This window comes from Saimiri boliviensis, chromosome 12 (genome assembly GCF_048565385.1).
Source record: "Saimiri boliviensis isolate mSaiBol1 chromosome 12, mSaiBol1.pri, whole genome shotgun sequence".
In the NCBI taxonomy this organism is placed as follows: Eukaryota; Metazoa; Chordata; class Mammalia; order Primates; family Cebidae; genus Saimiri; species Saimiri boliviensis.
Genome location: NC_133460.1, coordinates 21,812,879 through 21,825,149, shown reverse-complemented (window position 1 = coordinate 21,825,149; position 12,271 = coordinate 21,812,879). Strand labels below are relative to the sequence as shown.

At 57.5% G+C, this 12,271-nt stretch overlaps 1 protein-coding gene across 3 annotated transcripts; it reads left to right on the top strand.

Moving 5' to 3' along the window:
- Positions 1 to 241: 241 nt before the first annotated feature.
- PRSS36 (serine protease 36) lies at positions 242 to 11,286 on the top strand. Of its 3 annotated transcripts, none has more exons than XM_010340658.3 (15): positions 242 to 309; positions 568 to 603; positions 798 to 833; positions 1,063 to 1,225; positions 1,647 to 1,927; positions 4,363 to 4,529; positions 6,292 to 6,538; positions 6,655 to 6,784; positions 7,139 to 7,395; positions 7,488 to 7,636; positions 8,062 to 8,299; positions 8,412 to 8,553; positions 9,254 to 9,519; positions 9,596 to 9,717; positions 10,243 to 11,286. In XM_010340658.3, the coding sequence occupies exons 1-15, from the start codon at positions 273 to 275 to the stop codon at positions 10,519 to 10,521; spliced, it is 2,550 nt and encodes an 849-aa protein (XP_010338960.2). In that variant the 5' UTR covers positions 242 to 272; the 3' UTR covers positions 10,522 to 11,286. The 3 variants fall into 3 exon arrangements, with proteins under 3 accessions (XP_010338960.2, XP_003930089.2, XP_003930090.2); XM_003930040.3 differs by having other exon boundaries at positions 7,488 to 7,651; XM_003930041.3 differs by lacking the exon at positions 9,596 to 9,717 and having other exon boundaries at positions 7,488 to 7,651; positions 9,254 to 9,332.
- Positions 11,287 to 12,271: the final 985 nt, after the last annotated feature.

Below are 12,271 nucleotides of genomic sequence, written 5' to 3'. Positions count from 1 at the left end.
CCAACAGGTGCCCTGGAGCTAGGACATCTGTCCCCCACCCCCACCTGGGCTTCCAGAGACGTGAGATGTGCGCAGGGCTCTGGGTGGGGCCTTCAGGCTCCCCAACTTCCCCCTTCCAGCCCCAGATCCTCTCAGATTCCCAGAGATGGGCTCCAGCCAGGGAGGGTGGGGCTGCCCTTGGGACCATTGGGAGTCACGGGCTGCCTGGGCAGGGACAGAGCCCTGCAGGAATCAGATCTTCACTCGGCTGTGCTTCCACTGACTCTAGCCCCATGGCCCGGCACCTGCTCCTCCCTCTTGTGATGCTTGGTAACCTCAGGGGACAGGGGCGACTGCATAGGGCCTGGGTCCTAGCATCTGGGGGGCTGCAGAGCAGTATTCCTGGGCTCTGTGTGGGGAGCAGGGTGTCAGAGGGAAGAAAGTGAGGCAGAAAAAGAGGAGGGTGTATCAGAGGAGGGAGAGGGAGTCCTGGGTACCCTAGGGAGATGAGGCTGGGAGGAGGGAGTCAGGAAGGCACATGCAGAGTACGGGGTCCCAGCCTCTTCCTGCCTGCCTCTGTCTTCCCAGGCATCAGTCCCATCCCAGGAGCCTTCCAGGACTCAGGTAAGGCAGCTGGACTGGGGGAAGTCACATGCAGAGACAGAAAAGACACGAGGACTGGCACGAATGATGGCAGGGGGTGCTAAATGGACAGGGAATTGGGAAGATGGGGTCGGACTTGGAGAGCAGGAAGTGGGGCTGGGCAGTGCAGGCCTGGAAGTCACAAGTGTCCTCCTCTCTTTACTCTCTGGCTCCAGAGCTCAGTCCGACCCAGGAAGAACCTGAAGATCTGGGTAAGAAAGAGGCCTTGGCACTCTCAGACCTTAAAGGAGGCTAAGGCCGGTCAGGGCATGAGAGGGAGGTGGAAAAGACCAGAAACCTAGAAGAGCCTGGGTCCTCGGTGTTCTTTGTTCAGAGCGGCAAACGATAGCGGGTGGAGGACGGGGCTTTGTCCTGAGTTACGTGGGCTTCTGAAGTGGGGAACCCGAGGCAGGCTTTGGCTTCCACGGCTCCCCATTGCAGACTGCGGGCGCCCTGAGCCCTCGGCCCGCATCGTGGGGGGCTCAGACGCGCAGCCGGGCACCTGGCCTTGGCAGGTGAGCCTGCACCATGGGGGTGGCCACATCTGCGGGGGCTCCCTCATCGCCCCCTCCTGGGTCCTCTCCGCTGCTCACTGCTTCATAACGTGAGTATTCGCCCCGGCCCCGGCCCCTCTCCGCCAAAGGCCAGCCCCGCCCCCGCAGCTGATCCCCTCCTGCCGCCCCACTTCCGCCCTCGTGGATAATTGGAAGTCGAGCTGTCCCCAAGGCGAGGTGCTCTTCAAGGCATCATGGTTCCGAGTGCGGCGAGGACGCCGGACTGGTCCCACCATCCCACTGAATATCCCGGTCTGAATCCCATCTTTCCAATGCTCTCCCCCGTCCCCCGTCCCCCCCCGGCTCCGCCACCACCTCCAGATCGGATTTGCCCTTCCCCTTTGAGGAGTATCAGCCCCAAATCTGGATCGGACCCCACCTGCCCTCCTGGCTCTGAGCCCCGGGCCCCCAACGAGGGTCTGCCACCTCTACACGGTCGACCTAACCTTCTCCCGCCCCGTCCGGGCGCAGGAACGGGACGCTGGAGCCGGCGGCCGAGTGGTCGGTACTGCTGGGCGTGCACTCCCAGGACGGGCCCCTGGACGGCGCGCACGCCCGAGCAGTGGCAGCCATCGTGGTGCCAGCCAACTACAGCCAAGTGGAGCTGGGCGCCGACCTGGCCCTGCTGCGCCTGGCCTCACCCGCCAGGCTGGGCCCCGCCGTGCGGCCCGTCTGCCTGCCCCGCGCCTCACACCGCTTCGCGCACGGCACCGCCTGCTGGGCCACAGGCTGGGGAGACGTTCAGGAGGCAGGTGAGTGGGACGGGACAGGAAAGGGGCTTCGGGCAGGTGGGGTCCCTAGGGCGGGGCCTCGGGAGGTGGGGTTGCTAGGGCGGGACCTCGGGAGGTGAGGTTCCCATAGAGGGGGGTCCTCGGGAGGTGGGACCCTGGAGTGCAGCCCCGTGGGGAGCCTCGGAAGGTAGGTTTCTGCGGGTCGGTAGGTGACTCCCACCGATCGTCATGTAGCCTCCTCCCCTCAAGGATTCTCAAACTAAGACCACGCAATCACCCACACGCACCCCATTCCCTCAGCTTTCCTTCCAGTTTTTTCTTTCCTGGATTTAGGATCCGACTAGGGTTCCCATCCCAGCTCTGCCATGTCAGACAAAGCACTTCGCCCAGTATATTTCCTCCTCTGTAACACGAGGAAAATAGCCGTGACCTCAAGGGGTGGTTGGGTGGATTAAATGAGAAAATCCATGTAGAGTCCACGTACAGTGCCTGGCATAGCAGTAACCAACGCACTTGAGACATTTCACCTCAGGTAATCTATGGTAAAGCACTAAAGCCCAGCGCTGGGCTATAATAGATGTTCGGCAAATGCCAGTCTGTGCCTCCCTCCCTCTGCCTTCCTCCCATCCCATCCTCCGCCCCACTCATCTCTCTACTCCCCACCTCCTCTCTTCTCCCTACCCACCCTCATTCATTCGGCCATTCTTTCACACAAGATATCCCTTGAGCACCTTCTACATGCCAGGCACTGTGTTAGGCATTAGAGAGACACCAGTGAACATAAAAAGCCAAAATCCGGGCTTTTCAGAGTTTACGTCCTAGCAGACAGACAAGCCACAAATTCAATAAATAAGCACACATTATGTTAGAAGGTGGGGGGAACAGGCCACTTCTCCACCCCCATCATCCCCATCGCCGGAGCTTTCCATGCTCCCAGGACCCCCAACAAATATTCCAAACCGGTGCTGGTCAGACTTGTGCCCATGCTGAAGGCACAAGGTGCTGCATGGGGAGATGCCACAACCTCTGCTTGTGGAGGTCCCATCAGGGCAGGAGGTGACGAGGAAGCATCACTATGAGCCCTGGGAAGTCTGTGTGAAGGGACTAGGCCATCTTGACAATGGGCACCCAGAGAGGGTGCATTGCAGGAAGACGGGAGGAGATGAAAGCCAATCTGGGCACCCAGGCGAGGCCTATTATATGAAGAAGGGCCAGGAGGCCAGGCTGGAGTGAGGGAGGGTCAGGCACCTGGGCTGCAAAGGCTGCTGAGGCCCGACTATGAAGGTCTTAGGGTCAGACCGAGAGCCAGAGCACCCTACCAGCTCCAGGGACACCCGGGACAATCCCCAACTTCCCCGGTGAGCCCCAAATACAGCTTCAGCTGTCACGTGGCCTCAGATTCTAAGGAAGCTGGGGAAGGAGTTCTGTCTGTACTTCCCCCACCTCCTGCTTCTTTCTGGATCCTGAAGCTGTTTCCATGAAACGCAGGATGGGGTTGTGGCACCAGGTTTAGACAGTGGGATCTATTTATTTTTCTTGATGAGATCAGAGCTGACCTTGAATGTTACTCAGCAATGAACAACATTCAGGGGAACAGGCTGGCCAGAAGGCTGGGTCAGTTATCCAGACCCACAGCTATGCAGCCTCAACTAAAGTAGTTGGTGAGAATGCCAGGAAGTCACAGATGAGAGGTTTTCATGAATTGGGAACTGACTGGGGGAGAGGAGTTGAGAGAGGAAGCAGGGATGATACCGGGATTCCATACTTAGCAACTCAGGACAGGCCCACATAGAGTCCATATGGCATCTTTGTGAAAAGGGTAACCTCTCTAGACCAACACAACGCCACGTGTGGGCTCAGAACTTAATGATTTTAGTGCCTACATTTCATCCATTGTTGCAGTGCACAACCTGTACAACCATGCATAGTAGCTCGCCCTAAGAGTTTCACGGAACCATTCCTGAGCTGAAGAAGTAGAAAGAGGCCGGGTATGGTGGCTCATGCCTGTAATCCCAGCACTTTGGGAGGCCAAGGCAGGCACATCACCTGAGGTCAGGAGATGGAGATCATCCTGGCTAACATGGTGAAACCTCGTCTCTACTAAAAATACAAAAAATTAGCTGGACATGGTGGCACATGCCTGTAGTCCCAGCTACTCGGGAGGGTGATGAAGGGGAATCACTTGAACCCAGGAGGCGGAGGTTGCAGTGAGCCGACATCACACCACTGCATTCCAGTCTGGGCAACAGAACGAGACTCTACCTCAAAAAAAAAAAAAAAAAAAAAAGTAGAAAGAACAAATAGGAGCAGGAGGAGACGTGGTGAATGTGGTAGGCTGAGGGGCTATGCAGCATCTAGCTGATGACCAAGAAGCAGCTGGAGGGGGCAAACCTGAGTCCTGGGAGCTGGGGACTCCATACCTGCCTCACAGCACCTGCTCTCTGGTTCTGCCCCAGATCCTCTGCCTCTCCCCTGGGTGCTACAGGAAGTGGAGCTAAGGCTGCTGGGCGAGGCTGCCTGTCAGTGTCTCTACAGCCGGCCCGGTCCCTTCAACCTCACTCTCCAGCTTTTGCCAGGGATGCTGTGTGCTGGTTACCCGGAGGGCCGCAGGGACACTTGCCAGGTGAGGGGAGACCCCTGCACCTGCCTGGCTGGGCCAGAGTCCTAGCCAGTGAGAAATAGATAAATGCCATCTCTCCAAACCTTATGTGCAAAAGGAGGGCAAGATTGCTAATGGATGGGGTTGATGTCAAGTCATTTGTTTGTTTAGAGACAGAGCCTCGCTTTGTCGCCCAGGCTGGACTGCAGTGGCATAATCTCAGCTCACTGCAACCTCCACGTCCCGAGCTCAAGTGACTCTTGTGCTTCAGCCTCCCGAGTAGCTGAGATTACAGGCATTCGCCACCACAGCCAGCTAATTTTGTATGCAGTTATGCCCAGCCAAGTGAATTGATTGATTGAGATGGAGTTTTGCTCTTGTCACCCAGGCTGGATTGCAATGGCACGATCTCAGCTCACTGCAACCTCCACCTCCTGAATTCAAGCGATTCTCCTACCTCAGCCTCCTAAGAAGCTGGGATTACAGGTGTGAGCCACCGTGTCTGGCCAAGCCTGAATGAATTTTGAAACCAAAGGCAGCATAGCCAGGAGCAGTAGCTCATGCTTCTAATCCCAGCTAATCAGAAAATTGAGGCTGGAGAATCACTTCAACCCGGGAGTCTGAGACCAGCCTGAGCAACAGAAAGATACCTCGTCTCAAAGAAAGAGAAAAAGAAAAGAAGAAGCTCAGTGCAGTGGCTCACACCTGTAATCCTAGCACTTTGGGAGGCTGAGGCAGGCGGATTACTTGAGGTTGGGAGTTTGAGACTAGCCTGGACAATATGGTGAAAACCCTCTCCACTAAAAATAGAAAAATGGCCGGGCGTAGTGGCTCATGCCTGTAATCCAAGCACTTTGGAGGCCAAGGCGGGTGGATCATCTGAGGTCGGGAGTTCAAGACCAGCCTGACCAACATGGTGAAACCCCGTCTTTAAAAAAAAAAAAAAAAGCCGGGCGCGGTGGCTCAAGCCTGTAATCCTAGCACTTTGGGAGGCCGAGGCGGGTGGATCACGAGGTCGAGAGATCGAGACCATTCTGGTCAACATGGTGAAACCCCGTCTCTACTAAAGATACAAAAAAATTAGCTGGGCATGGTGGCACGTGCCTGTAATCCCAGCTACTCAGGAGGCTGAGGCAGGAGAATTGCTTGAACCCAGGAGGCGGAGGTTGCGGTGAGCCGAGATCGCGCCATTGCACTCCAGCCTGGGTAACAAGAGCAAAACTCCGTCTCAAAAAAAAAAAAAAAAAAAGAACAAAAAATTAGCTGGCTGTGGTGGTGCACACCTGTAGTCCCAGGTACTCAGGAGGCTGAGGCAGGAGAATCACTTGAACCCAGGAGGCAGAGGTTGCAGTGAGCCGAGATTGTGCCACTGCATTCCAGCCTGGGCAACAGAGCAAGACTTTGTCTCAAAAAAGAAAAGAAAAACAGAAAAAAGAAGGGAAGGAAAGAAGAAAGGAAGGGAGGAACGGAAATTATTTGAACTAGACACTGGACAAGAATCACTTGGCTCTGATGATGCCTGCAGGGTTCTCTTGCATGGCCTTGAATGGACTTGCCTGGTGCTCTTGGCTCTGGCTGCCACCGGCCTTCTGCTTACAGGGCTTGCTTCTGTTTATAGAGCCCCAGGGAATGCAGAGGACTAGGCCCAGCCAAGGAGGGTTTCTAGGAGAAGGGAGAAAGTGGCTGTATGTTGGGGCCAAAGGAGGTGCAGGACCTTCTTGAGGAGGCCAGAATAAAAGGGTAGGTCCCTGGGCTGACCCCCTGACATGCAGTCATCTGTCACTAGGGTGACTCTGGGGGGCCCCTGGTCTGTGAGGAAGGCGGCCGCTGGTTCCAGGCAGGAATCACCAGCTTTGGCTTCGGCTGCGGACGGAGAAACCGCCCTGGAGTTTTCACTGCCGTGGCTTCCTATGAGGCATGGATACGGGAACAGGTTATGGGTTCAGAGCCTGGACCTGCCTTTCCCATCCAGTCCCAGAAGCCCCAGTCAGATCCCCAGGAGCTCAGGGAGAACTGCACCATTGCCCTGCCTGGTGAGTGGGCGACACCCCTGGATATGAGCGGGATACAGGAGATTTGAGTTGGGATGGAGGCTGCTGGGAGTGATGGGGTGCAGGACGCCCCCTGACCCAGGCCTCTCACCCCTCAGAGTGTGGGAAGGCCCCACGGCCAGGGGCCTGGCCCTGGGAGGCCCGGGTGATGGTGCCAGGATCCAGACCCTGCTATGGAGCGCTGGTGTCTGAAAGTTGGGTCTTGGCACCTGCCAGCTGCTTTCTGGAGTGAGTGAGAATCCACGTTTCAGGCCAATCCTTGCTCCTCCCCACAACAGCCTGAGACCGACACCATCTACATGGCCCCAGCCCCTCCCCTGAGGGGCATCGGGAGTGCGGGGTCCCATTCGGAGGTGTAGGATCCAGCACAAAAAGAGAGGTCCTGGACTGGCAGGGGTGGGTAGAGGCGTGGTAGAAGTCCGATCCCGGAGGCAGGGGTGTAAGTAAGCCGTTGAAATGGGGGTGGGGTGGGAATCCCACCAGGGATGCAGGATCCTCTCCTGGAGAGTCTAAGCCAGAGGTGCGAGGTTTTCAGCCACGTGTGCGGGATTCGGCCCACGTCCCTCACCCCCCATCCCGCAGCCGAAGCAGCTCGGACGGCCCGCCCCGCGACCTCGACACCTGGCGAGTGCTGCTGCCCTCGGGCCCGCGCGCAGAGCGGGTGGCGCGCCTGGTGCCCCACGAGAACGCCACGTGGGACGACGCCTCCGACCTGGCGCTGCTGCAGCTGGGCGCGCCCGTGAACCTGAGCGTGGCCCCGCGGCCCGTGTGCCTACCCCACCCGGAACACTACTTCCTGCCCGGGAGCCGCTGCCGCCTGGCCCGCTGGGGCCGCGGGGGTGAGTTGGGGTCCGGCGCTGGGCAGAACGGCGCCTGGCGGGGCAGGGGCCATCTGGGCCGCAGCACGGGCTCCCTGCCTTTTCCCTCCCAGAACCCGCGCCTGGGCCAGGCGCGCTGCTGGAAGCGGAGTTGTTGGGCGGGTGGTGGTGCCACTGCCTGTACGGCCGCCAGGGGGCGGCAGTGCCGCTGCCGGGAGACCCGCCGCACGCCTTATGCCCCGCCTACCGGGAGGAGGAGGAAGCGGGCCGCTGCTGGGTAAGCGGCGGGGACAGCGCCTAGGCTGGTCTGAGAGTGCTCTAGGGAGAGGGCGGGGCCTGCGGAAGGCGGGTCCGAGTGGGCTCCAGGGAGGGGCGGGGCCTGCGGAACCAGGATTGGGGCGGAGCCGGAGCGGAGGCGGGGCCAGATGGGCTGGGGGCAGGGCCTGGCCCTAGAGAACTTGTGGGAGGGATTGAGGCGGGCTCTGAGGCGGGGATTGCTGTGGTTTCTAACCCTAGATATAAGGAGAAAGCTGAATTCTTACACAAATTAGTATTTGGAGTCTGATTTGGAGAAGGCAGAACTTGATATTTCCGCAAACGGAAAAATCTGGGTTCCTGGAAAGCCCCAGGAGCGCTGATGTTCTCTGCGCACGCGCAGAGGCAAGTAACACACGCACTTTGTTGCAGAATGACTCGTGTTGGAGCCTTTTGTGCCAGGAGGAGGGGACCTGGTTTCTGGCTGGAATCAGAGACTTCCCCAGTGGCTGCCTACGTCCCCGAGCCTTCTTCCCTCTGCAGACTCATGGCCCATGGATCAGCCATGTGACTCGGGGAGCCTACCTGGAGGACCAGCTAGCCTGGGATTGGGGCCCTGATGGGGAAGAGACTGAGACACAGACTTGTCCCCCTCACACAGAGTATGGTGGTGAGCAGGACACCTTTGGGGCCTAGGGACCCCTGGGGGCACATAGGCCCATGGCAGGGGCTCAGGGGTCAGCCACGGGGCCCCAGATGAGGTGGCCATCTCCTCTCCCTAGCCTGTGGCCTGAGGCCGGAGGCTGCTCCAATGGGGTTCCTGTGGCCCTGGCTAGCAGAGGTGCATGTGGCTGGCGATCGAGTCTGCACCGGGATCCTCCTGGCTCCAGGCTGGGTCTTGGTAGCCACTCACTGTGTCCTCAGGTGGGTCTCACTCATTCACTCATCTCCTAGGCTAGAGGCTGGAGGGGAGAATGGGACAAAGCAAAATGACTTGTTTTTGTTGTTTGTTTTTAAAAAAATTAACGATGGGATCTCACTGTGTTGCCCAGGCCGGCCTCAAGCAGTCCTCCTGTCTTGACCAATGTGTTATGATTACAAGCATGAGCTACTGTGCCTGACCCAAAGAACTCTTAAAATAGTGAGATATTCCCCTTCAAGCATCTTACAGTCAGGTGCAGTGGCTCATGCCTATAACCCCAGCACTTTGAGAGGCCGAGGCAGGTGGATCACGAGGTCAGGAGTTCAAGACCAACCTGGCCAACATGGTAAAACCCCATCTCTACTAAAAATACAAAAATTAGTCCGTCATGGTGGCAGGTGCCTGTAATTGGGAGGCTGAGGCAGGAGAATCCCTTGAACCCAGAAGGCAGAGGCTGCAGTGAGCCAAGATTGTGCCACTGCACTCAAGCCTGGGTGACAGAGCCAGACTCCGTCTGGAGTGGGTGGGGAAGGGGAAAGGATCTTACAGCACTGGGAGATGTTTTGACCCAGAAGGAGATCTGGAAGGAGGGGTGACAGAAGTGAGTGGCATGACCCCAGAGAGTCATCCTTCCCTTGGGCTGGGAAGGACTTTGTCAGCAATAGGAGGAGCAGAAGGTGACATTGGGCCTTGTTCCAACAGGCCAGGCTCTACAACAGTGCCTTACATTGAAGTGTATCTGGGCCGGGCAGGGGCCAGCCCCCTCCCACAGGGCCACCAGGTATCCCGCTTGGTCATCAGCATCCGGCTGCCCCGGCACCTGGGACTCAGGCCCCCCCTGGCCCTCCTTGAGCTGAGCTCCCGGGTGGAGCCCTCCCCATCAGCCCTGCCCATCTGTCTCCACCCGGCCGGTGTCCCCCCGGGAGCCAGCTGCTGGGTGTTGGGCTGGAAAGACCCCCGGGACCGAGGTGAGTGCCCTGTGTCATGGGAACGAGGAGTGGCTGGAGACCAGAGCGCTGCAACAACTCTGTCTCTTCTCCCCAGTCCCTGTGGCTGCCGCTGTCTCCATCTTGACACCACGAATCTGCCACTGCCTTTATCAGGGCATCCTGCCCCCTGGAACCCTCTGTGTCTTGTATGCAGAGGGACAGGAGGATAGGTGTGAGGTACAGGGGCCTGGGTGTCCTTGGGGAGGCAGGGGAGAAGCAGTGTTGAACTGCTGGACCTGGATTGGAATTCTTTTTTTTTTTTTTCGAGACGGAGTCTCACTCTGTCACCCAGGCTGGAGTGCAGTGGCTTGATCTCGGCTCACTGCAACCATCACCTCCCAGGTTCAAGCTATTCTCTTGCCTCAGCCTCCCTAGTAACTGGGCACGCCTGGTTGATTTTTGTATTTTTGGTAGAGACAGGGTTTCACCATGTTGGCCAGGCTGGTCTCGAACTTCTGACCTCAGGTAATCCGCCCACTTTGGCCTCCCAAAGTGCTGGGATTACGAGCACCAGCGCCTGGCCAGGATTGGAATTCTTGGGTGTTGAGCCTCAAAAGGGACCCTGGCTGGACTCCGGAGAGAAACTAGGGACCCGGATGTCTACGGATGCAGACCAGAGTGCTTCGTGGCCAGACCCTGGGGAAAGGGTCAGGGGACCAAAAGTAAGGACAGCAGACCCATGTGACCTCCCTCCAACTACAGATGAGCTCAGCACCGCCCCTCCTGTGCCAGACGACGGAAGGCTCCTGGGTCCTCGTGGGCGTGGCTGTTCAAGGAAGCCGGGAGCTATTTGCCGCCATTGGCCCTGAAGAGGCCTGGATCTCCCAGACAGTGGGAGAGGCCCACTTCCTGCCCCCCAGTGGCTCCCCATACTGGCCCACTGGAGGCAGCAACCTCTGCCCCCCAGAACTGGCCGGGGCCTCGGGCTCCCCACACGCGATCCACTTCCTGCTGCTGCTGACTCTCCTGATCCAGAGCTGAGGGGCTGGGGTTCCAGTGCCACTTCCCTCTTCTCTGCCCTCTACTTCCCACCCAGTGGGGCTGGAATGTGGCCCAGCCGGCTGGCACCTCGAGGGCCCCACCCACCTAGATTGCAGCGGCTCTGGCTAATTGGGCCTCAGTGCCCGGGCTATTTTGAGCCCAGGAATCCTTGGGGGTGGTGGGAGGAGCAGACAATAAAGGTGTAAACACAGGCACCTGTGTGGCCTTGTGGCATCGCTGTGGGCAGGCTGGGAGGCTGGGCATCAGAGGCTAAGCGGGAAGCCCAAGTGGGAGGTCCTCTGCCTCCTCCCGCCTCTGAGTCAGGCCTTGGGCTCTCAGGAAATGTATCCTGATAACCTGGCAGCTATTCCTTCATTCCGGCCGCAGGGCGGGGAGGTCGTCGGGTGGCCAGCCAGTTGTGTGTCACCTGCCTAGTGGAGTCAGCACCCTCAGCACCTGCTAGACATCTCGCCCCCAGATCAGATCTGCTGCCCTTGCTGCCCGCCATAGACACAGCTCGATGTGTGATGCTCCGATGTGTCCCCGGCACACTAAGACCCTTCAAGGGCCTGCCGCTTTTACGTTCTGCCCAGAACTTGGGTCCCTTGTATGTGAATCCCACTCCCTCACCCATCGCTTACCTGCACCTCCCTGCATTCATTCAACCTGTGTTCCCTGCTAGCTGCTAAATTGTGCCACAATTAAGATCTGATATATAAGCCCACAAAGTGCTCCCAATCTAGTGAGGACACATGTGGACACCCCTGGCTGAGGATCGAGAAGAGGTCGTAGAAGTGATGTTTGAGCACAGAAAAAGGACAGGTGTTTTCCAGCCAATGAATCTACAATTAAAAATTAAATCGAAACCTGACAGGGTGTGGTGCCTCACGTCTATAATCCCAGCACTTTGGGAGGCTCAGGTGGGAGGATCACTTGAGGCCAGAAGTTCGAGACCAGCCTGGGCAAAAAAACCAAGATCCCCCATCTCCACTTTTTTTTTTTTTTTTTTGAGACAGTCTCACTCTGATGCTAAGACTGGAGTGCAGTAGCAAGATCTTGACTCACTGCAACCTCTGCCTCCTGGGTTCAAGCGATCCTCCTGCCTCAGCCTCAAGTAGCTAGGATTGCAGACTCAAGCCACCACGCCCAGCTAATTTTTGTATTTTGTTTATTTATTTTTTTATTTTTATTTTTTGAGATGGAGTTTCCCTCGTTGTCGCCCAGGCTGGAGTGCAGTGGCACGATGTCAGCTTACTGTAACCTCTATCTCCTGGGTTCAAGTGATTCTCCTGTCTCAGACTCCTGAGTAGCTGGGATTACAGGTGCCCACCACCATGCCGGGCTAATTTTTGTATTTTTGTTTTTCCATATTGGCCAGGCTGGTCTTGAACACCTGACCTCAGGTGATCCGTCTGCCTCGGCCTCCCAAAGTACTGGGATTGCAGGCATGAGCCACCACATTTGGCGTATTTATTTATTTGTTTTGAGACAGAATCTCCCTCTGTTGCCCAGGCTGGAGTGTAGTGGCGAAATCTTGGCCTCCCAGTTCAAGTGATTCTCCTGCCTCAGCCTCCTGAGTAGCTGAGATTACAGGTATGTATGCACTGCCATGCCTGGATAATTTTTTAGTAGAGATGGAGTTTTACCACGTTGGCCAGACTGGTCTCAAACTCCTGACCTTGAGTGACCTTGAATGATCTCCTGCCTTGGCCTCCCAAAGTGCTGGGATTGTAGGTGTGAGCCACCACAT